Source organism: Antechinus flavipes, chromosome 3, assembly GCF_016432865.1.
Source record: "Antechinus flavipes isolate AdamAnt ecotype Samford, QLD, Australia chromosome 3, AdamAnt_v2, whole genome shotgun sequence".
In the NCBI taxonomy this organism is placed as follows: Eukaryota; Metazoa; Chordata; class Mammalia; order Dasyuromorphia; family Dasyuridae; genus Antechinus; species Antechinus flavipes.
The window spans coordinates 234,754,433-234,780,960 of NC_067400.1; the positions used below are offsets into that span (position 1 = coordinate 234,754,433).

Genomic DNA, 26,528 nt, shown 5'->3' on the forward strand with positions numbered 1-26,528 from the left:
TTAACCTTGTTTTAGTTTCCTCATTTATAAAATAATATGGCAAACCACTGCAATGTCTCTGCCAAGAAAACCCCAAATGGGTCATGAAGAGTAGAACAAGATAAACAATAAACAGCAAAAAAAAAACCAAATCAGTGGTTAAGCTAACCAAGAATACCAGTAACCCAAACTTGATTCTTCCCACCTCCCAAATCCCACATTAAAAGTCTGGAAAGAATAAAATTGAGTGAGCCCTATTGATCACTGTCATAAAGAGGGGAAGCAGGCTCTATTCTTGATTGTTTAAATCAGGCAGTGATTATATTATCTATGCTCCCCCATGCTTCTCCCATTTTCTTCTTTTTCATTGCTAATTTTGTGGCTAGTTTATTGCTCTCCTATAAAGGGAGGTGGGGAGATGAAATTTAGAACAGTAAATTTCATGCCTTTGCCAGCAATCAGTGTCAGGGTTTCTTGGGGGCTTAGATTGAATTTATGGTCCAAATCAGATTTGGAGATTGTAGATTTCAGTGATTCATGCTACTTTTGTTCCCCATGAGCACAGATAATTGAGAGTTGGCTGAATTCTCCTTGAAACTCGTCAGCCCGTAAGAGAATAACATTGATCACATACATACTAATGGAGGGTGGGAACCATGAAGAAAGACTCAAAGCACTCATAAAGAGTCAAGAAGATGGTGAAGATCTCTGAACTCCAAATTTCTTTCAAGAAGTCACAATAATAGGTACGATTTATATTTACATATATCTATGTCTATATCTGTATTTATCTATATCCATATATAATATTTATTTTTATTTGCAAAATGCTATAACTATCTCATTTAGTCCTCACAACAGCCTTGAGAAGGTGGTGATATTATGCCCATTTCACAGATGAGAAAGCTGAGGTAAGCAGAAGTTAAGAGGCTTGCTTAGGATCACTTAATTAAATGTCTTAGACATCACTGGAACTAGTTTTGTTGCCTTACAAATCCAACATTCTGTCCACAAAGCCATACAATTTTTGTTTTACCTCAAAGAATGGGGACAAAGAACTTGTACAAACACAAGGCAGCTTGCCATGAAACACACACATATGTGATTGGCAAAGCATAAATTCAAATTAGCAAACAGAATTGTATCCAGCTAGATATAACTGTCTAGCTGCAGGAAAATTAAGATGGTGGTAAATCTTTTTCATCTTCCTATTTCCCATAGTCCCAACATAAAATGTGTTCCTCAGTGAATGATGAATGTATGAATGAACACTAAAGCATCACATTCTAAGCAAGCCCAGCCTCCCCTTCCCATCATTCTTAGCTTGGCACGATCTGTCCCAGCTGGAAGTTGATCCCAAACCTTTGGAATCCTGCAGGAAAGCATGGACAGTTGCCATAGTGATACCACTCTCAGGACTGCATCCTGCTGGGAAAATTAACCGCAAAGCAACAACCACCACCAGCCTCTTCTGCCAGTCTTTGGAAAAGCACCATTACAGCTAAACAAGAGGCAAAAGAACCTTTGTTGCATCTGCTCTCTTTGTGGAAAGGATCCACTTAAATTCAGCAAATCTTTCCTTCAATTTTCTATAGCAGCGTAATACACCACTGCACTCAAAAATATGGGAGAAACTGGTTAGGCTAGTGAAAAAGGCTAGCCTCTGTCCTGTCCTGGTTCTGACTCCCCAAGACATCTTGGAAGGAATGGGTATTGAATGAAAGAAAAAACCTTTATCAAAGAGAAAAGTGGGTATTCATTCACTTCTAACCAGCCATTAGGTGATTATACACACACACACACACACACACACACACACACATGTATATATGCAGACATATACACATGCATATATGTATGTATATATATATATATATATATATATATATATACACACACACACACACACATACACACACATATTGATATTCAGTCATTTGTTTTCATTTGTTCCCAATTCGTTGTGACCTCATTTGGGGTTTTCTTGGCAAAATGGTTTGCCATTTCCTTTTTCAGCTTATTTCACAAGAGGAGGAATAAAGGCAGACAGAGTTAAGTAACTTGTGCAGTCAACCAAATAGTAAGTGTCTGAAGCCAGATTTGAATACAGGAAGATGTGTCAATCTCTGGTACTCTATTCATTGCACCACCTAGCTTCCCATATATACATATATGTATGTCTGTGTGTTATGTGTATACATCTATAGATGTTCATCGATGTGCATGTGTATATATAAATATGTATATCTCATATCTATGTATATAGGTGTGAATATATGTTTGTATCTGTATATATGTCATGTGTATGTGTGTATATATGTATGTATGTATTGTGTGTGTGTGAGTGAAATGGCTGCAAAGCAAAAACAGACTTATTTTGGGCTCCATCCTAGATGAATTGATTTTTCTTTTTTCTCTTTTTTTCCTACAGAGATCATTAACCTTGCCACCTCTTGAATTACTCAAATAAATCAAGGAAGAAGAGGCACTCCTCCCAGTCAGAGATTGGGCAACAAAGCTATTTCCCAGTAAAGCAGACAAAGGTTCAGTCCTTTACAAAGTGACATCTTCAGGAAAGGATTTGTTTCACAGGTACAGCAAATGTTATTTGTGGCCCTGAAGCTGCCTTTTAAAATATTACTTCAGTTTAGAAAGAAATTAAATGTATCTCTTTTTTAGTCTCACTTAAGCCACATATACTTGAGGAGCTTTCTCTAATTTATGAGGCAAATTTCTGTACAAATTAAAATTAAACTTTAAGGAGTCTGAAAATATCTGGGCTTCTTTCTCTGGTGCAGTTATGCCACTTTAAAAAGACAAAAACAAAAGCATTAGTTTATCATTTGGGGATTTTTATACCAAGTCCGTAAAGGAAACAAGAAGGTGATTAACGGCCAAACATAAAAGGGATAAAAAGGGCACCTTCCTTAAAGGGGAGATCAAATGAGAGAAAGGAGGGGAAAAAAGGCAGGCAGGCAGGCAGGCAGGCAGGCAGGCAGGAAACATTTGTTAAGTACCTACTATGCCCTAGACGCTGTACTATATATAAGTTTAGCAAATATTGTCTCATTTGATCCCCACAATTATTCCTATTTTACAGTTGAGTAAACTGAGGCAAATGGGTTAAATGACTTGTCCACTGTCACACAGCAATTAAGTGTCTGAGCTTGATTTGAACATCTTTCTGACTCCAAACCCACTTGGCTAAACTTTGTAATATATGCAAAATACTTTGCAAACTTTTGATATATAAATGCTGGTTCTTATTGTTGTTGATATGGCTATTCTCATTATTACATTCTGGAGAATTTGTCTTGAGAGGATCATCCTTACTTATAAAGGCTTCATACCTAGATTACAATTTAGAGCAATTGGGGGTACTCTATTCATTACAGCACCTAGCTTCCCATATATACACATGTATGTATGTGTGTTGTATATTTATGTCTGTGTGTTATGTGTATATATCTATGGATATTCATCAATGTGCATGTATATATATGTGTGTGTATATAGGAGTCAGGAAGGCTCATCTTCCTGAGTTCAAATCTATCCTCAGAAACTTATTAGCTTAGACAAGTCACTCCCTCACCCCATTTGCCTCAGTTTCCTCATCTGTAAGATTAGCTGGAGAAGGAAATGGCAAACCACAACCACATCTTTCCTGAGAAAACCCCCAAATAGGATCACAAAGAGTCAGCTGAAAAATGCCTGGACAACAGTTTCCATTTTGTAGGCAAGGAGGCTCTAATAGTTAAGAGTGTCAGCCAGCCTCAGGAAGGGGGACCTGGCTTCTCTGACTGGTTATGTGACCCTGAGCGAGCCACTCAAGTCTAAAATGATTAAGTGAATGAATGCTGTTCTCTCACTGTGTCCAAATGGCTAATTCTAGAGTATCGACCCTTAAGAAATTTACGTTCTAATGGGGGAAGACCCCAAAGATAGGACATTTCAGCTAGGAGGTGAAAGGTATCAGGGCCGTTAGGGGGCAATGACACATCTTCTTTGGATCCATTTCCATTAATCAAACCGCTTCACTTTCTGACGCTGAACAATTTCATGGCGCTGAACAAGAGCTTTCTCTTCCAGGTCTTCAGAGGAGAACGACTGGTGGAAATGTGAGGGTGGGAGGGTGGGGAACGGCTACTCCAAAGTCCTGGGTTCCCAATGATAACCTCGAGCTTACCCTCCTCCTGGCAGGACTGTTGGTGTGGCTGGGAATAGGGACAGATGCTCTCTTTTCTAAACGATGTGCTCCCACTGATAATGATCTCCTTGGATGACTTGAGAGATAAGGTGGTTTAGAAGCTGAGGATAATCTTGAGGATTTGGGCCGAGGTTTCCCTTCCTTGGCAGTTGGTTGGCTGTTTGTTGTGGTTGGAGTGGGAGGGACAGCAGGCTTCTTCTCCATAACAGAGGATTCCCTGGATGATGAGGGGGTCTGGGTTGAAGTTGGAGATACTGGTTTGAGGGGGGCAGCTCTTTCTGGGACTTTTGGGCTTCCCTTCTCATCCATGGAAGGTGGTTGACAGTTGACAGGCCTCATCTCCATGGGGGACGCTTCCCTAGATGACGGTTGTAGGGCCTGCCGTGGGAGATGAAGTAGTGGCTTAAGGGGCTCTGATTTTCTCTGGGACTCTTGTCCTCCCATGGCAGTTGATTGGCAGTTGGCATTGGTGGCAGGCTCCTTCTCAGAGGGTGTTTCCCTCGATGGTGTCTGTGGGGTCTGACCCGGGACCAGAGTAGGTGGTTTGGTATGTTCCGCTGTTTCTAGGAGTCTTGGGCTTACCCGCCCTTCCATAGCAGCCAGTTGACAATCAATGCTGGCAACGGTGGTGCTGTTGGCAGATACGATGGGTCCCTTCTCCACAGAGGGTGTTAGCCTGAATGTTAACTGTGGAATCTGAATGAAAAACAAAGTCAGTGTTCTGGAGGAAGCTTCTATTCCTGGGTTCACCAGTCCTTCCATGGCAGTTGGTTGACAGTTGGTAGAGATGATGAAGATTATGGAAAGCCCCTTCTCCACAAAGATTATTTCCCTTGATGATGGTGGTGGAGTCTAGACTGGAACCAGGGCCAGTAGTCTGCAGGGAGACTGCATTCCCTGGCACTCTTGGTCTTAACTGCCTATCTTAGCAGTTGGAATGGAATATAAAATTAAAATTCCTTCCTGTGAGTTCCTTATACCGTGAAATCATAGCTCCGTAAAAAAAAAAAAAAAAAAAAAAAAAAAAAAAAAAAAAGTCAAATGAAAAAACTCCATTTGCCATGTCTTTCAATTTCACAAACAATAAAATCTTACTAGAATAGTTTTTATAACCCACTTTTAAGATTCATAAAGCACTTTTCTCACAATAATTGTTTAAAGAAGCAATTATTATTATCATTGCTATTTTGTAGATGAGGTAATAGGTCATATGTCCAAGGTCATGTAACCAGTAAGTTTTAAAGTTAGGATTTGAAATCAAATTTCCCCTAATTGAATCTAGGAATTTGGTCCACCACACCATGTTTCATGGTCTACTTAGTGCTATTCAGGGACCAAAGATAATACTCCTTATCATCACGTTAGAATAAAAGACCTGCTGTATATCACCATTTATACCAAATATGATGATATTGGTAAAGTGCTTACTTAGCACAGGTACATAGTGCTATATCTTTCCCCATTCACACCTAATTTGACCTTGAAGAAAACATTTTACAGAAGTTTTCCTTCACATCTATTATATTCATCCCTCAGAAGACAACTTGACTCAGCTTCTTGAGCCATCACTACGATCCACAAAGTGAAATTAAGGTGGTTTAGGACTCTTGGCAGAGATGTGCTAGAAGCAGCTTCAACTATCTCTCAGAAAGACTGCTACATTTTCATTGGAATTCATTTATACCAGGGAATTGGCAAATGCTACAAATCAGGACTTGATTTATTGTTTAATTTGTTGACCAGACTTAAGCAAATAATGAAAAAAATGTTGATAATATAGATTAAACTAAAAAGTATGTTGTATGGTTTTTTTTTCTGAAGAGCTGTTATTAAACATTTAGCAGTGTACCTCTCTGCCTTTTGCCTGAGTATCACCTCAATCAAGGTGCAAATTCCAAAATATATCCTGCTGCAGGAGCATTCATACCAAATGCACAAAAGCCCTATGTTAGAGTTTGTGTGACTTAAGTAGAACTATTTATCTAGGAAGAGTCTAAAGCCATATTTAAACTCAATCTTCCAGGCACATACTTGAGTACTGAAAGCACAACACTGGACTTGAAGTCAAGAAAACATGAGTTCAAATCTTGGCTAAATCGCTTCACCTCTTTCAGCCTCATTTCCCTCATCTATAAAATGGGGACACGATTAATACCCCACTGTACAAGGCTGTTGTGAAAATAAAATGAGATAGCATATGTAAAGCCCTCTATAAACCTTAAAGGACTATATGTTGAGTCCAACTCTCCATGACCCCATTTTCTTGGCAAAGTGATTTGCCATTTCCTTCTCGGACTCCTTTTACAGATTAGGCTAATAATGTTAAATGACTTGCCCAAACTCACATAGCTAAATAAGTGTTTGAGGGCAGATTTGAATTCAGGAAGATGAATCTTCCTGACTCTAGACTCAGCATTCTATCCTTTCTATCTATATGATTATCTCTCTCTCTCTCTCTCTCTCTCTCTCTCTCTCTCTCTCTCTCTCTCTCTATATATATATATATATATATATATATATATACATATATATATATATATGTATATATATATATATATATATATATATATATATATATATGTATGTATGTATATAGCATTATATCTATATGAGTCACCTAGCCGCCCCCTGGTTTAAAAATTGGTGCAATTAAATGAGTTATTCAGTACAGCAGAGGCAGGTCTTCTATACAGGTCTTCTTGGCTTTCAGGCCAGCTCTCAGTGCATTATACCATACTACCATTCTTAAGATTGAAATTCTTGTTATTGTCAGTTGTTTTTCAGTCATGTCGGACTCTCTGTGACCCATTTTAGGGGTTTTCTTGGCAAAGATATTAGAGCAATTTGCCATTTCTTTCTTTAGCTCCTTTTACAGATGAAGAAACTGAGGAAAATAGGCCAGAATTGCAAACAAATAACAAACATGGCTAATAAGTGTCTGATGAACTCAAGAAAATGAGTCTTCTTGACTCCTGGTCTGTCACTCTGTCCATTGTGCCACTTAGCTGCCATTGGGATCAGGAAGACCTGAGTTCAAAGAATCTCTGCCTTATTCAACTAGAGAAGGAAATGATACATCACTCTAGGATTTTTGTTGTGCAAAACCTCAGACAGTTTGGTCTCCAGGATCAACTAAATGGCCCCGTCAATAGAGCACTGGGCTTAAATTAGGAAGATATATCTTCCTTAGTTCAACTGTGGTCTCAGATACTAGGGTGTGTACAAGTCATTAAACCCTGTTTGCCTCAGTTTCCTCAACTGTAAAATGAGCTGGAGAAGGAAATTATAAACTGCTCTAGTATCTTTGCCAAGAAAAGACCGATAGGGTCACAAAGTATCAGACTTACCTGAAATGACTCAATAAGTGTTGAAATTAATTTATGTTAATGGTTCATAGGCATGTGAGCTGATATTCTGTGGCATAGTAACCTTTTATGGGGGAAAATAATATATTTTATTTTTCCCATTTATTTGGGAAAACAATTTTGAACATTCAATTTTTTTTTAATTTTTGAGTTCTGAATTCTCTCCTTCGATCCCCTTCCTCCCTCTCCTTGAGACAGCAAGCAATTTGATACAGATTATGCATGAGCAGTCATGCAAAATTTATTTCCCTATTAGTTGTGTTGGATATTAACCTTTTAATAAAGCATTTAAAAATATATCCAAAACATTCAGCTACTCTCCTCCCCTTTCTCCATGAAAAAAAAAAAAATGAACCCTCCTCCATTTAAAAAAAAAAAAAAACTAGCAAAGAATTAAAACTTTTTTTTTTAAATAAGCCTAGAGTAAAAGTAGTCACACAATTCACGCCATTGGTTACAGCTAACATTTCTATGGCATTTTAAGGTTTGCAATGTACTTTGCAAAATATTTTTGATTTTAACAACTTCATGAGGTATGTACCATTATGGCTTAAATGGCTTAAGAATCATTAAGTTAAGGAGCAGGAAGAGAATGGGTATATGAACCTGAGTGGCACAAATAATTGTATTAGATGCCAAAATACAATTGGCTCCAGAAAACAAGAAGATCTGGAGACTTTGTCACTCGTGAATGAAGTCAGATGGGCAAGAATATGAGTTATATGGCTAGCCACATGATTTTCATTGAGGTAACTTGCTCTGCAAAATGTAATTTGCTTCCCACTCCAATTCAATTTCCAGAAGTACAGAAAAGCTTGAAATTGTACCAGACCCCTTTCACTTCATTATTTAATTCTAAGGTTACATCCTGGGGCTTACAGTGGGAAAGTGTTGATAGGAAGAAGAAAGAAGAAGAAAGGAGGAGGAGGAAAAGGAGGAGGAGGAGGAGGAGGAGGAGGAGAAAACTACATGTATAAAAATCACTCTGAGTGCTAGACATTTTTTAATTTTCCCATTTAAAGAATATGTTTCCTACTTGGATAGGACATGAGTTTCTTTATGACAGTTCTACAAAATACTCACACTGACAAGTGTGTGTGTGTGTGTGTGTGTGTGTGTGTGTGTGTGCCCCTGAGTGTAAAGCAGGCGTGGAAGTCAGAGCTTCCTGCCTCCAGGCAAGCTCTTGTACACACACACACACACACACACACACACACACACACAAATATATGAAAATATGCACACACATGTTTATATATGTGATTATATATCTATAGATAGATTCCTGTATGTACATGTGTAACACATATCCACTTCTCCTTAGCTAACTTATGAGTTCAGTGATTTCTAAATTAGGATAATTCACAGCGATATAAGAACAATTCAGTTGCAAAGTAGATAGAGCACTGGATTTGGAATCTAGGCTCATCTTTGTGAGTAGAGATCCATCCTTAGATATTTATTAGCTGTGTGACTGGGCAAGTTACTTAACTGTGTTTGTCTTAGTTTCCTCATGTGTAAAAGGAGCTGGAGAAAAAAATGTTAAATCACTGGTAAAGATATTGGAAGATATAGATAGATAGATAGATAGATAGATAGATAGATAGATAGATAGATAGAAATAGAGATGTTTGCAGGGATATTGTTACTGGTATGTAAAACACTCTCTGAACTTGGGAGTCAGGAAGACCTGATTTCAAATCTCACCTCAAATATTTATTAGCAGCTGTGTGACATTGGGGAAGTTTAATTCTATCTGCTTCAACTGTAAAATGAGAATAATAATGGCATTTACCTCATAGGATTATTGTGAAGATCAAATGAGATGATATTTATGAAGTACTTTGGGAATCTTAAAATACTATAAAGAAACATATTATTTTACCAAAGGCAAATCCTTAAGCCAAAGGCAAGAAACTCTCACAGTCTCTCTCATTTCAGGCACCAGCCAAAACCATTTGTAAAAAATATGGGTGGAAGGCACTGAATAGGAAGACTGCCTATTTGAATGAGCCATCAGAGGGTCCTCTGGTGTCCTAAGGACAATGCCCAAGTTGAAAAGGAAGCTAGCTGGTACTGGATTTGACAGCTAATGCTGTTACAGAGACATTCAGAATAATGATTGTTTTTTTGATTTTCAAATAGCTGTTGGGTACTTAGTTATGCTTTAAAAATGGAAGGGCTTTAGGTCAATTGGTTTTGTGCGGCACTTTTTTACTCCCCCTAAATCATTATGAGACAGGCTCCCAAATCCTCTATACAATTTTCCTTTATTAACACAGGTCAGTTTTGAACAGGTCACCTTTGCTTAGATATATGCTGGTTAGATACCTCTGTAGTCCTTTGACGCCAAAAGCATTAAACAAGGATTCAGAAAGGTGTTGGAAACACTACAGCCTCGAGGCTCCCAGCATTCCTCCAGCTCTGCGAAGTTTCAAGACCCACGGCTGTTTATGCTTTTTAACCCTCCGCTTGGGAAGCTTTGCCCCCGAAGATTAGCAATTACTGGCTTTGGTGCCGAGCTGATTAAGTTCCCAAAGCAGGCAGGCTTGGGATAAGTGATTGTGCCTCTGTTAATCACACCACTCTCCTTTCTGATTGGCCCCCTCGGGATGAGCAGGAGAAATTATACAGATGAACCAGTGAAACATGAAAATATCTCCCCTGCTGCTGAACTGTAGTAGTCCTGATGCCATGCATGAGTGTTAATCATTCAAAAAGTGAAATCACCAATTTAGCATCCTCAGATTGAAAATATAATAAACAAATCAGAGAGAAAACCTGCCTCTCTTTTTTATCAGTAGTAAAGAAAATTAATGAATATATATTTAAACATATATACATATATAACATATAGCTATGCAACTATTATGTTTGTGATAAAATATATGTAATGTATTGAATAATATACACACATATAAAATGTGTATATTATGTGTGTGTATGTACAAATGATTCTCTACTAGGCAATAGATACTATATTTTCTTAAAGCTTAAGGAATTTTTTAAAAGCTTTTTAATCTTAAGGAATGAGTCTTTCAGTATTCAAAGATATATCTTATATTTAGACATTATATGTATCATCTCAGATTTTCACCATCACACATTGCTCCAACAGATGGGAGCAAAAAAAAAAAATCTTGCCCTTTGTGATTTTGATGTGATGAATGGGATCTGTCAGCTTATACAATTCTTGAGACACCAGTGAATAGATAAGTTTTAATCCATTAGGAAAAATCCTCATCTGCCAAAAAGAGGTCAGGCTCTTCCTAGTAGCCTATTCCAAGAAGATGAAGGAGAGCTTAGTAAACTCATCAGTCTTTATGCAAAACCAAAACAAAAAAAGAAAAAAGAGACAAACGTTAAATATTCATTTAAAAAGTTATTGTCAGTTTTATGTTTCATAACAAAAATTAACCACAGGGATTTATTCAAGTTCAGTTTGTGACCTGAATTAATTTTACTAACATGTATGTATGTTAACAGATATTTAACATTTACATTTACATTTACATTTGAGTAAATGATTTTATTTCAAGATGGGGGAGTAGACAAAAGATCTGCAATTTCTAGGGTATATCCTATTGAGCAAACTTCCTCTATGAATGCTACTCAACCTCTGCTCTGAAACTTCAAGTTTGAGCATGTAAAGTACAGTATGGATAAATTAAGTGGCTTATCCAAAGTCATATATCTGGTCTGTGAGAGGTCTAAAAAATCAGGTCTTCTCTGTCATACACTGAACCATATAGTCTTCCTCTCTGGCTAGGTAATGCAGTGCATGGATGACTGATTCTTCCTCAGATATTAATAGCTTGTGATGCTGGACAAGCCACTTAAATTCTGTTTGTTTCTTTTGCCTGCCACTCAAGGTTGTTGTGAGGATCAAATGAGCTATAAAGTAAAGTACTCCACAAATCTTAGAGCATTATAGGTTACAGTTGGCTATTATTTCAAGAAAAAGTCCCTTCAAAAACAGAGTATTGTCTACATAGCTCTGATATAGCATTTGTGGTAGGTATCAAGTAGGAATTAAAATATATAAGAGCCAGAAGAGATCTTAGAAATCAACTGGGCTAACTCCATTTTAGAGAAATTAGATGGCACAGAAGATAGAGCACTGGACTTGGAACCAGGAAGATTCATCTTCCTCAGTTCAGATCTGACCTCAGTACTTACTATCTATGTGACTTTGAACAAGTTACTTCACCCTATTTGCCTCAGTTTCTGTCTCTGTAAAATAAACTGGTGAAGAAAATGGCAAGAAAATCTCATATGAAGTTATGAAGAATTGGAAATGACTGAGCAATGAAAACTCCATTTTACAGATGAGGAAAACAAAACTCAAAGGTATGAATTAGCTTGCCCATAACTACCAAATAGTGAAACCAGGACCAGAATCCATCTTCTGACTCGGTGTGTGTTTTCTACCATCCCACAAAACACCTTATATAGCTCAATGAAACTTTTCTTAAGTAGATGGGTTCTATAATTTTTTAAGTTCCTTTTTTCTTTTCAAAGTCACAAAATTAAATCATGCAAAACAAACAAAAGTAAGCATTTCCTATTGCTCCCAACTTCTAAAACATTTATTCTTAACATTTATCCTAACCCATTTCTAAAGCCATTTTCCTACATAGAATTTTTTTCAAGATTTTTTTCCTTGAAAAAGAAAAAAAAAGGTGGAATCAAGATGGTGGGGAGTATACAGGACAGCCTGAGCTGTCCCCAGCTTCCCTCAGAATCAATACTACATCAAACCTCTGAATGGATTTTGGCGCGACAGAACCCACAGATATTTAGAGTGTAATAATTTTTCAGCTCAAGATATCTTGGAAGCACTTCAGAAAATGCCTATCTCAATCGGGCAGAGGGGAATGTGGCCCAACACAGGCATTGAACAGAGAGGCACACTGCAGGGAATCTAACAGGGGCTCTTAGCCAATATTGGCAGCATTGGCTACTCTGTCTTGGTTCAGGAGGCGGATGGATCAGCAGACTAGCTGTGAGATATCCAACACAATTACAGAAGGCAAATAGTGAGCCTCTAAACCCCAGCATAATAGGCAGGACTTGGCTAGGCTCACAACAGTAGGGAAGCCTTCAGTACCTCTGGCCACAGGGCAGTCAGTGAGAAGCCCTGTTGCTCTGCAGAGGAAGCTCAGGACAATTTCTCCTGTGCTCTAGGAGCAGACGTCTACCTTTAAAAATGAGCAAAAGACCAAAAACAACTCTGACTCTATAGAGAGCTTCTATGGAGATAGGGAAGATCAGAACACAACACCCCCACCCACCCCCCCAAAAAAGGCAGTAAAGGCAAAATGCCTTAAGGTGAAGCCACAAAGGGAGATATGAACTGGTCTCCAGCATACAAGAGTTGGAAGAGTTCAAAAAGGATTTTAAAAGAAAGATAAGAAAATGGGGAAAAGAAATGAGAGCTATAAAGGGGAGTTGTGAAAGTTTAGCGAGGGGCAGGAGAAGCCAGCAGCTTAACTGAAGAAAACAAGTGCTTAAAAATAAATTTGGTAAAATTGAAAAAAAAAAACCTGAACTAAATAACTTCTTTATAAGTACAATTGACCAAATACAAAAAGAAAAAAAAAACTAATTGAAGAAAATAATTCACTAAAAATTAGAATTGGACAAATGGAAGTGAAAAAGAAAAGAAAAATTAAAAGAGAAATTTTGCTGAGTGGGACACTCCATTAACAACTCATAAAAGTCACAGTTACCAGATTCCTTGTATACTGTGAGACAGTAAAGTTGAATGTCCATGGACAGCTGCACATGGAGGCATCATATTTCTTATCTGGGTTTGCCTGCAGCTGCTGCTCTCACCTCAAAGTAGTTTTCTGTCTCTGTGGTCTCTCTTTCTCTCTAGGTAATTGCTCAGTTGTCTGGGTGGATTTTACACCATCTTTTTTTTTCTCACCCACAAGAGAATGGTTCTCTTCCTCCAACCCCCTTCACCACAAACAACATTTTTCATTTGTACAGCTTAATACCCAGGGCAAAGAGGGACACACAAATGTCTGCAGGTCCTGAAATCTCCTGCTATGAAACCAATTCAGAAAATCTTTTGAAAGACAATATTAAATACCCCTTTGGAAAAGTCATATCATCTGAATATTAATAGATATAGAAGCTGGTGTGTGAGGAAAATCCTTCCATTCTCTTTTGAAGACAAAACATTTAAAAATAGCATTCAGATACATACAAATATATTATGCTCTTTTGCCCACTTCCACATGGTAGCTCAAAACTAAAGATAGTAGCCCATGAGAAACAAATGAAGCTGCTAACTCCAGAGAAAGTTAATAATGATGATTTCAAATTAGAATTTTTAATTTTTAATAATTTAAAATTATTTTTTCCTACAGCAGTATTAAAGTAAGCCTTTAAAAATAAGTTAGAATTCTGGAGGATATTGTAAAGATCTGCCTCCAAAACCACTTCAGGCAGAATTAATCAGGAATGACTTGTTGAAGTCCGGTATGATTGAGATTTCCATGAATTGAGATTCAGGTTCAGCAAATGAGGCAAAACTAAGTCTGGCAATGAAGAGAATTAAGTGCTGGACAAAGAGGCAGAAAGAAGGGAGTTTAAATTCTGTCTCAGATATTTAGCTATGTGATGCTGGATAAGGCATTAAACTGTTCATCAACTTTGTTTCACTAACTGTAAAATGGGGATAATAACAGAAGTTATCTTTTAGGCTTGTTTGAGTACAATGAAACAATGTTTACAAATTTTAAAGCTTTCCATAAATGTGAATTGTTATTATCTGTAAATCAGCACTGCAGTGTAAGACTACGGTAGGGGAAGATTTTTCTTGCAGACAAAGGGAAGGACATTTTCAGGAAGCAGTTGAAATTCCAATAAACTTTTTTTATTTCCCTCATTAAATCACTGAGACACCTAAAAAAATGCCTTACCTACTATATTATGCACTTCTTTGGGAAAGTCAGAGGGATTTTTGGAAAACCAAAAGGCTTTGTGGGGCTTTTAAAAATCCCAATGATGCTGAAAAGGAGATTTTCCACCAAGGTCAAAGGTAGGAAGAGGTGGCTCTGTCTGCCTACTTAGAAAGAGCAGATTGAAAAATCTGCTAATAATGTGCCATTCAATGTGCCAAGAAAGAGCGGTTATAATTTTCCAAACACACCCCTGAATTAGAGCCCTGAATTAGGGCTCTAAGAAAAGGCTACCCAATTCCAAAAGACTGAAGATTATGAATATTTACAAAAACCAAAGATTTTTTAAAAGCAAAGGTCACAATGATTTAAACATACTTGGGAACTGATAATTAGCAAATATGTTTTGACTAATTTTTCCATATTAAAGAATGACATACCCACTATGCACTGCAGATATAGGGATTCAGCCATCTCTTCCCCAGGCCAGACCTACCCTTATTTTTGTAAAGCAAAGATAGCACATCTCATGCTTTCATACATATCATACAGGGGAAATGTCTCTGAAGGCATAAAAGAAGGAGAGGACTATAAAAGAAAGTTTTGATTCCAGGGAAAAGCATCACCTCAAGTAAGTGGTCCCCACGATAGTTTTCCTTCCTGGTGGCTTCTTGGATTTCCTTAGCCTGCTGGATATAGATATTACCAGCCTGGATCTCATTTTCCAATAATAACACATCTTCCAAAGAAATGGGCCAGTTGGCGGTTTTTAAGGCCTCTTGTATTGCCTCTTTATTTTCCCAGTATTTAACTGGCTCATGTAAATTAAGCCTAAGTGGGAAAATAATGTAAAAAACACAGATGATCCAATGTGCATCTCACATAGGCCCTTAAGAAATGATTAACTGGATATGTTCTAGTAGGCTTCCATATAAAAACCCCCCACCAAAGGACTTAACACATGCTAGCTAGCAGTTATAATCACACATCAATTGACATTTATCTACCCAGGATTCTTTATAGAAGGACTGTTGATAAAGCAATTATCCTCTTCAACAAAGCTAGAACACATGTTCAGCCCATGCCCTTCTCTGGAGGATCAAAATTAAAAAGTACAGAGCAAAGGGCTCTGGGAACTTTCATACCCTCAAGCCTCAGGATGACAAGGAGAGAAATTCAGTAGCTGCATTTCAACAAAGACAGGCTCTTTTCTGATTTATTACAAACAGTCAGACTCTCCTTTGGCAGCCCATATGTTCCATCTGTTCTTTGTATTTCCATGTTAGGGCCCACAAAGAACAGAAACTAAACTCTTCAAGAGGAAACTGTTAACTTTATGGGACTAATTATGTCTAGCTAGTGTGTCTAATGGTGAGAGACCCTGCCCACACCTTCTAGTTTCCAACTTTTCTTTATGTAATGTCTTCCCCCATTAGAATAAAAGGTCCCTGAGGACAGGGACTATCATGTTTGATTGTATTTGTATCATCAGTTCTTAACACAGTGCCTTTCCCTCTCTCTCTCTCCCTTCCTCCCTCTCCTTTTTCTTTTCCTGTCCCCTGTCCCTGACCTCCCCTCTTACTCTTCCCCCTCCCCTTCCTCTCCTCTCTGTCCCTCTTCCTTTCCCTTTCTCCTTCTCCCTATCTTCCTGTCTCCCTCTTCCTCTTTCCCTCTTTCCCTCCCTTTTTCTCTCTCTTTCCTTCTCTGTCTCCCTCTCAGTCTCTCCATCTCCCTGTTGATCCCTCTCTCCACTCATCCCTTTCCCTCTCTCTCTCTCTCTCTCCCCACCTCTCTCTGTCTCTCTCCTTCCCCCCACCCCTCTCTGTCTCTCTCCCTCCCCATCTCCTTTCCTTTTTCAGCTTTTTAAAAATCATTTCATAAAGTCAGAAATTAGGATATGTTAAGAATGGTAAGGAAGAGGAAGAGAGAATTAAGAAAAAGGAAGGGGAGGTCAGAAGGAAGGGAAAAAAGGGTGGAAAAGAGAGGGAGGTGTTATCTCTAAAATGAGGTATAAAACAGGTCTTTCATATTTCAGGTTAACACAAGTAACACTATGCAAATTCAAGTACAGTTGTGAGTAGTGGAGGGATATAGTAAAATCTTTATTCCAGAAAATTCTTATCCCAAATGCAAACTGGCTTTATAACTTCTGAGTTATTCAGAGCCATATCAATGCTATCTTTAATTCACATCCTCCCAATACTTCCCCTGTTCTATGTCAGAATACAGAAGTAAACCACTTGAAACTCTACTTTCTTTTGTAAAGGAGCTGAAGTTTAAAGAAGGCTGAAAAAGAATAGGGAGAGAACTTAAATCAATTGTGTTCTCCATTTCAGAAGGCCCATGAGGTAAAAATACCTATGTCTTAAGTTAGACTAAAGATCTATAGTTGTTTACATTTCCCTTGCCCAATGTAATATCTTAGAACTGATTACATACCCTTCAAAAGAATGCATATTTCAACATTTAATAATTAATACAACTCAGAACTGAATGGATTCTTAATGTACTAACAAATTCAGGATTAAATGTTACTCTTTAGTTACTATTTATTGCTGGCTAAATAAGCAAAATTAAGAGATAGTCTAATGCCACAGAATGACTTTTGATTATAACTTTAGGAAGTGATGATATAACAACTTACTTTTCTCTTTCCTCTGGAGAAAATGCTTTCCAAATGAGCAGATTTAAGCGCCTGTTTTCAAAAACAAAACCAGCAATAATTTAGTCTTGGATTGCATTTATTGCATTTAGTGTATAAGGTGATGATCATAGTTCGACAAATATAAATTACCTACAAAGGCAAAAAAAAAAGGACAACTAAGTGATAGAGTGGATAGTGCACTAGGGCTGGAGTCAGAAAGATTCATCTTCTTGAGTTCAATTCTGTCCTCAGAAACTTACTAGGTGTGTGATCCTGGACAAAATCATGTAACCCTATTTGCCTCAGTTTTCTCATCTGTAAAATGAGTTGGAAAATGAAATGGCAAACCACTCCAGTATCTTTGCCAAGTAAACCCCAAATGGCTCATGAAGCATCCAAGAGGACTGAAACAAAAAACAAAGTCGACAAGCACTCCTTTTTGAGAGGGTTCTGGAGTGTGAACACAGTTGGTTGAATAAAATGTCTCCTTAGTCTGGAAGTGTGAAATTATCCGAGATAAGAGTATCTCCCATCCAGGAGCAGAATTTGTTACGAATGGATTTATAAAAAAAAAAAAATTGAATTCTTGACAAAGTTAAGGGGAAGCCATAGTACCACACTCAGTGATGTAAAAACCAAGGCTGGTGAACTCTTCAAGAAAAGAATTCCTGATCACATGTGGATAAGAAAGTGCCAGATGAGGCTTACTTCAATACTCCAAGTATCTGATATCATCAGTGTGGGCCCATTATTTTAAGGCTTTCCTGCTAGGTAGGACATGGCTTTCATTCAAAACCTTCTGATATAACCTCCATACCATGAGGTGGTTAAGAGAGAAGGACTTCCATGAACAATGAAACTTGATGTGTGTTTTTTTTTTTCCTTCCCAGAAAAAGAGGAATTCTACCCTAACCTCCCTTGCTAGAGTTGTCCTTCTAATTGGTCTAAGAAGAATAAAATAAGGGAGCTTTGGTAAACAGTTCTAAATCACTGAATCATAAAATATCAGTGTTGGCTGGAACATCATAGATTTTCTAGCTCAGTCTCTTTTACCTCTGGGGAAGGCCTAGAGACAAGAAGTAATTCATCTAAGATCTAGTTAGTAATAAAGCTGAAGGGGAAAATTCACATCTCTTGACTTTCAATCTAGTACAATACTACATAGGATGCTCTTTGTAGGACTATCATTTTAGAAGATGTTACACATTTAGAAGATATCAGAAAATTTGTCACTTAACTTCACCCAATGAACTAAAGAAGAAAACAATAAACCACTCTAGTATTTTTGTTTGCCAAGCAAACCCCAAATGGAGTTATGAAGAATTGAATACAGTTGAAAAATGACTGAATATCAACACTTCAAACAGGTCCATCAAGGTATATATTATAATTCATTTAAGACTTTAATCTACAGAAATCCCCATAAGTTTTATCTACTGATAGAAATAAGAACAAACATTTTAAGATTGTAAAAAAAATTAATTTGCTGTGTTTTGTACCATTAATCAGCTCAGATTGGTCATTTGAGAATGTCTTCCCAAGAACACATTTTCCTGACCTATCTGATCATTTTCTTAGTTTTCTTTTTCACAGATCTGGTTCAAAGACACATACAATTGTGTGATATAATGAGATTTTGCATCCATGAAAAGTGAATTCTGGATTTGGTTCTTATTAACTAGCATGCAGCTTTGGGACAATCTAAGAAATACCTGACTAGGAATCAACAGACTTGAGTTTTGAACACAGGTCATACCATTCTGGTTTTGCCAAATAAATTCATCTCTTTAGAATCTATTTTCTTCATCTGTAACTGAGAAGATTCAATGGCTTTAGAGCTAGAAAGTTGGACAAGTCACAACCTCCATATGACTCTGTTTTGTGTTTTTATTTTTGTAAAGTACTTTATTGAGAGGGAGATTTGTTAAAATATACTCAAGGATGGGATAGAAATCATGGGGTGGATATGATGCCTGGGTATTACATGTGGACCACTCTCTCCCAGTTGCAGTTCCCTCCTAGAAAAATGGAGAGGGGCAGGAGCGAGGGGCTGCAGAAATTCAAACCCAGTCCCCCCTGAACACAAATCAGACACTGTTTCCACTATTGCAGCTGTTCAGAATTGTTCACTCTCTGCAACCCCAATTGGGATTTTCTTGGCAAAAATACTGTAATGGTTTGCCATTTTCTTCGCCAGCTCATTTTACAGATGAGAAAACAGAGACAAATAGGGTTGGTGGCTAATCCCCCAGCTAGTGTCTGAGGCTATCTTTGAACTCACAAAAATGAATCTTCCTGACACTGACAGCACTCTGTCCACTGTGCCACTTCTCTGCCTTGTTTCCACTCTACCACAGCCATAAGAGATGACCTCCAAAGTCACTTTCAGATCTAACCTTCTATTAACTAATTATAATCCTAAGCAAGTAACTGAACGATGCCTTACTTTCTTGTCTGTAAAATGATGAAATTGGACTAAATGAATTATAAAGCATTCTCCAGTTTTATGATTCTGCAATATTGCCACTACCAGCTATTCTTGCTTCTAATTTTATAAAAGTGACATTTGAATGAAGACTTGCTACCAATGACTTTCTCAATTTCTCATACCTACTTGTGCCAAAAATTACCCTGTTTTCTGATTCAGTAAAACAAATTTGTGGCTCATCATCATTCAAAAGACTGAACTACAATTTCTACAAATTCAGTTACAAAGAGAATAGATTTGCAACCACAGCACAAGAAACAATTTTTTTAAAAAAAATTTTTTCATGTGTTACAAATCTTTCTTTTCTGAACTAAGAACTTAGGATTTCTTTCCTAGACTCAAAGATGGCAAGGATTAACCCTACCCTGACAACAATCACAAAGACTCTGATGAAACCCACAGAGTAGAATTGTTTATTTAATTCAATAAATGTTTATTTAATCACTACAGTGCACATAGTATGGTATTAGTCATTGGAGAAGAGATAAAATTTAAACGAGACAAAATCTTTTCCCTTGAAGAAATTTCAAGTGAAAGAGTTTTTAGATAAGTTATATAAATAAATAACTCAATTTTCTACCATTCTTTCAATTCATAGACACTAAAAATATTGAAATAATCCCTTCCTTGGAACTTCCTTAGCACTTATTACCTCTCTTATTTCCTGTTCACATTTTATTTTCTATTATAATTATTTATGTTTATGCCATCTCTCCAACTAGAACTTAAAGTGCATGGGAACAGGAATGATATCTTAAGAATTCTCTGTTTCTGCAGTCTCTTGTAAATATTAGGTGTACAAAGAATCTAGGCATTTGATGAATGGAATAATTGGCTTATAACATGAGTTTGGTTAATGTTAAGGTCTTTGGATTGCCTTATTTTATTTATGGCCATAATTAAAAATAATAAAAGTATGCATAAAAGTAGTTAAAAGAATAAAACTATAAGTTAAAAACAAAAACATGAACATTAGAAGCAATATGTTAAAGGTTAGAACAAAACAATGTTTGGAAGTTCAGCATTACTTCTGTCTGACTTTTGAAGAACTTATCAGAAATATTAATTAATAAAACATAGTTCAAAATGGATTTTTAGTATCTTACACCTACTTTAAAAACAGATGAAAAAATCAAATTTACACCAAAGAAAAAAACTTTCCCAAAAAGAAATGAAGACTTTTCCTTGGGAATGGGAGATTTATTAATAATATAAGCAATAATGTAGATATTGTTCTAGAATAAAGTTAGGCAATATAGGCTTTATTCTAGATTCTATTATTTATCCATAATCTATGGTTCATTGAGTGAGTTCTGGACATCCAACAACTATATCTAATATTGGGAGTTTTCATATATTATACTCCAAGGATCATTTTATCTTCTCCCTCAAGAGTTTACTCTGGAAAAATCTCAGAATATATGTTGTTTATACACCTCCACAAACATGGATAATGGTGTCCTCATCTTCCAACAAATATTTAAGATAGCAATTAAAATATTGGATGAAAGTCCTTTTTTACCCTACCAAATAATGTACAAAACCCTATAAATACAAAAATATATATAAAGGACTTAAAATTACTCAAAAACAAGCAGAACAATTCTTTTTCCTAGCTCTTGATTCCTATTTTCCACTAAAGAAGGTTGTAAAATCCTCTAACTCAGAACTTCCCCATGATTTGAACACTTCTCTGAAGGAAACTGATTTGGATTGCAGAAATTCCTGGACAGAGACAGATGAATGGCACAGTGGGTAGAACATTGGCCTTGGAGTCAGGAGGATCTGAGTTCAAATCTGCCCTGTGTGACCCTGGGCAAGTCACTTAACCCCACTTGCTGTGGCCAGAAAGAATGGAATTCCTGGACCTTCCTTTTTCCCTCTAGGATGAATTTAATATTCCCCCTAAGACATATAGCATCATTGTAGTTTGGAAGAGATAGATAGATAGATTTAGATTGCTAGATAGGGAATATACTGGCATTCTGGTGATTCCCTTATTAAACCCAAATAGATCATAAAAGGGCATGCACTCCCCTGGAAGAGTACTATATGTGGAATTGATGAGTAATATCCTACTTTCCCCCATTTCGTCAGATATCAGCCATATAACTCATCATAAAAGTAGACAACAAAGTCCAAATTCCTTGCTCCTCTTCTGGCTTTAGTCCCTTGTTGCGTCTCCTGATAGCATCAGAGACCATATGGAAAATCTTCTAAGAGATATACTGCCAAATTTTTTTTTCTTCTTTTATTAGAAGACCAAATCCATACCCTTGCAGTTCCCATAAAAAAATTTCCCTTCTTTGACTTAGGCTACATTTCAGGAAAACCATTCCTGAAGTAGTAGATCACTAAAATAGTTTAGATACACAATACACAATGGTCAATGACTATAGTAATCTATTGCTTCTGGGATAAAAACCTCATCATTTGCCAAAAATTTCTGGGAAAATTGGAAAAAAATATGGCAGAGACTAGACATAAACCAACATCTCATATTCTACACCAAGAGAAGGTTGAAATGGATTCATGATTTAGACATAAATGGTATAAGCAAATTAGGAAAGCAAGAGTTAGTTTGTCAGATCTTTGGGGAAATAGAGTACATTAAAAAGAATAATTTTTATTATATTAAATTAAAAAATTTTTGCACAAATAAAATCAATGCAGTCAAGTTAGAAGGGAAGCAGAAATCTGGGAAACAATTTTTACAATGTTTCCTCATAAAGGCCTCATTTTTAAAATATAGAGAACTGGATCAAATTAATAAGAATACAAGTCAACCCCCAATTGCTAAATGGTCAAAGGATATAAATAAATTTTCAAATGAAGAGATTAAAGGCATCTATAGTCATATGAAAAAATGCTATAAATTATTATTGATTTAAAAAATGCAAACAAAAATGATAGGAAAAGATGACAAATGTTGGAGGGGATGTGGGAAAAACTGGGCACATGCATTGTTAGTGGAGTTGTCAATCAATCCAGTCATTCTGGAGAGCAATTTGGAACTATGTCCAAAAGGCTATTAAGTCAGATATACCCTTTGATCCAGCAGTGTCACAACTGAGTGAGAGTATCCCAAAGAGATCATAAAAAGGAGAAAAGGACTCACAAGTACAAAAATGTTTGCAGCAGCCCTTTTTGTAGTGGCAAGGACCTAGAAACTGAGAGAATGTCCATCAATCATGGAATGACTGAATTGTGGTATATGAATATGATGAAATATTATTGTTCTGTAAGAAAAAATGAGTAGGATGGTTTTAGAAAAACCTGGAAAAATTTACACGTGAACAGAGATTAAGGGAAGTGAATAGAACTAGGAGGACATTGTACACAGCAGCAGCAAGATTGTGAGATGATCAGCTATGATAGACTTAGTTCTTTTCAACAATGTGGTGATGCAAGATAATTTCAATAGACTTGGAATGGAAAATGGGGACTCAATAGGGATAGAAGCATACTATTTTCAACTTTTTTTGTTAGTTTGTTTTTTTCTTTTTCATGTTTTTTTCCCTTGGGGAAGGTAAGGGAGGAAGAAATAATTTAAAACTCAAAATCTTACAAAAATAAATGTTGAAAAATACCTTTACATGTAATTGGAAAAAATTAAATATTAAGTGCAAAAAGTTTGTACTATTATGGTACAATCTTGAGAGGCTTCTCCTGTGCTAGACCAACTCATTTCTTTAAGGCTGATATTCCAGACAATCTGAAAAATTCAAACACTCATGCAAACAAAACCATCCTAACTCATTGGGACCTCCCTGATGGACATATCTACTGTATGATCTTGAACAAGTCACTTAAACTCTTTTCTTTCTTTTTTTAATTGTTTTATTTATTTATTGCATATATATGTATCATGTTGGGAGAGAAAAATCAGGACAAAGGGGGGAAATCACAAGAGAAAAAAAACAGAAAAAAGAAGGGAATATAACATTCAAACTTCATAGTTCCCTCTCTGGATGCAGGTGGCATTTTCGATCCAAAGTTTATTAGGATTACCTTGGACCACTGAACCACTGAGAAGAACCAAGTCTTTCATAGTTGATTATCGCACAATCTTGCTGTTACTATGTACACTGTAATCCTGGTCCTGCTTGTTTTGCTCAACATCAGTTTATGTAAATCTTTTCAGGCCTTTCTAAAATCAGCTTGTTTGTCATTTTTATAGAACAATAAAAATCTATTACCTTCATACACCACAACTTAATCAACCATTCCCCAATTGATGAGCATCTATTCATTTTCCAATTCTTTGCTACCACAAAAAGAACTGCTGCAAACATTTTTGCACATGTGGGTCCTTTTCCCTCCTTTATGATCTCTTTGGGTTACAGACCCAGTAATGGCATTGCTGGATCAAAGGATATGCACAGTTTGATAGCCCTTTGGACATAGTTCCACATTGCTCTCCAGAATGGTTGAATCGTTTCATAACTCCACCAACAATGAATTAATGTCCTAGTTTTCTTACATCCTCTCCAAAATTTGTCATTATCTTTTCCTGTCATCTTAGCCAACCTGAAAGGTAAGAGATGATACCTCAATTGTTTTAATTTGCATTTCTCTATTCAATAGTTATTTAGAGCATTTTTTCATATGACTAGAGATGGCTTTAATTTCTTCATCTGAAAATTGTTCATATCCTTCGACCATTTATCAATTGGGGAATGAGCTGTATTCTTATAATTTGACACAGTTCTTTACATATTTTAGAAATGAGCACTTTATCAGAAACACTAGCTATAAAAAATTTTCCCAGCTTTGAACTTCCCTTATAATCTTATTTGTGTTAGTTTTGTTTGTGCAAAAACTTTTTCATTTAATCAAAGTTGTCCATTTTGCATTTCATAATGTTCTCTAGTTCTTCTTTTGTACTTAAGACTCTTTTCAACCTAAAGTCACAGAATTTTAGAGTTGGCAAGGTTTTCTTTTATTTTACAAAAAAGGAAACTATAGATCATTTACTATTCAAAGGTCTCCCAGCTGGCTACTAGAATAGCCAGGCTCTTGTCTCTCACAATCAAAGCTTTTTCTATTTAATAATCGTCATCTACCTCTGTCTGTCTCCCTCAAAAGTCTCCAGAGATAATAATGTAATAGTAAATACTTTGCTTCCTTTCTTTTCAAAACTAGAGAAAGACTTAACTATATAATGATTTTAAAATATTTTGAATTTTCTTGAAAAAATTGCTTTTTAACAAACATCGGTATTGTTTCATGTGTCATCCTTTTGTTCCTCTCAGTTGTAAATTCTTTGTTGATTCTTACAGTATCTGGCTTAGTGATAGATACATCATAGTGTTCAAGATGTTATAGTATACTTTTTTTTAACTTTTTAAAACAAATCTAGGTCTTCATTTCATCTTATTTTCAGAACAATCCTCTGAAGGCAGTGGGAAGAGATAAAGAAACAGGCTCATTTGAGTTAACTGACTTGGCTATGGTCAAAGAGTTTTTTAGCTACAGAAGCATGAGAACTTGGAATATGTTTCTTTAGTAAAGGTTAAGTTTAGGAAGACTCTCCATGTTTACACTCAGGGGCATTAAATTTCCAGTTAAGTGCTGAAACTTTTTGTGGTAACAAAAAAAAATGACAAAAAAAATCTGGAAACACAATGAATCCCCATTGATAAATGGATAGCAAAACAAAATGTGATATATGAGCATAATAGAATATTATTACACCATAGAGTACTATGTCTAGCCAAGTCCCAACAAGGCTTTATATTTTACCCTGACCATCTTGCTCTTTGTCATGCAAAGACAAATGGCATTCATATATTACTCTATATCTCTAATACCCAACTGCCTACCACTCTAGATATTTTCTTCTAGATCTAGATCATAAAATCAATACTGTTGCTGCTATTAAAGAAAAAATCTCAATCAACTCCTCAGTAGCTCCACTCACTATCCTTATGACTTTCTAAACCAAAATATCCTTTCCTGCTCATCACTGGAAAGTAATTGTCACCATTAGAATGAAGCTTTTCAGGACAGGAATTGTCTCATTTTTGTATTTGTAACCCCAGGGCTTCATGTAAAGCTTGGTGAATAGTAATGGCTTAATAAATATTTTTAGTTCATTCACCATAAGAAATTATAAGAATATGAGGAAATCAGAAAAATAAAAGATGAGATATAAATATAAGTTTTAATAAGCAGAACCAGGAGAATTCCATCTATAAGAACCAAAAAATATGTACCTGAAAACAACTTAACTGGGATTTTTGTTATTTTTGTTGTTGTTATAAGGAATATAGAAAAATAGTGTATAAAAATAAAAATAATTAATGAAACCTTTTAAAATGATAATAATTGATTAGTAGAAAATAAATACTGAATGAGCCTCAACATTAGAAAAGAGTGTCTATTAAGACCAATCCTTTTGACTAGGTATTGACACTCATCTATTTCAAGAGGGAAAAACCTTCAATTATAGTTACCTTGGTTATCATTTCAATCACCTTCCTGCTAAAGAGACTTTAAAAAGAATATAATTGAGTACACATACCCTTGAAATATTATCATTGTCCTGTTTATTGCTCACTGAATTTTAGATAAATGATGAAATTTATTCTAACTGGAAAAAAAATACATTTTACCATGAACTCATGGAAATACTAAACAGAGAACCTTTGTATCTCTAGAAAAGGGAAATAATATTTTTTTAGTGGGGGCTAAGGATCCAACTCTTATGGAGTTGAGAACTTTAAGTAAAAAGCTATTTTACTTATGAAACTTGACTCCCTCATTCCCACAGAGTAGACAATAGAAACACTCACCTTTCATAGGATTTCACAGCTTGTGTCACTCTGTGCCTATAGTTCTTGAAATTGATAGCATGAGGGTTAATTAAGATCATCTGCCCTGTGTCATTGCCTACTTGTCTCATTGTAAAAACCTATAATACAATACA

At 36.2% G+C, this 26,528-nt stretch overlaps 1 protein-coding gene across 4 annotated transcripts in view; it reads right to left on the reverse strand.

The window, feature by feature from the left end:
* The window catches only part of VWA3B (von Willebrand factor A domain containing 3B), a 230,197-nt gene that overhangs the window by 43,191 nt on the left and 160,478 nt on the right, over positions 1-26,528 (reverse strand). For all 4 annotated transcript variants that reach the window (XM_051984663.1, XM_051984661.1, XM_051984662.1 and 1 more), the window contains 3 exons: positions 26,395-26,513; positions 17,110-17,160; positions 15,092-15,296 (listed from right to left, as the gene is read on the reverse strand). In XM_051984663.1, the coding sequence (XP_051840623.1) occupies positions 15,092-15,296; positions 17,110-17,160; positions 26,395-26,513 (375 nt within the window). The remainder of the gene's footprint in view (positions 1-15,091; positions 15,297-17,109; positions 17,161-26,394; positions 26,514-26,528) is intronic.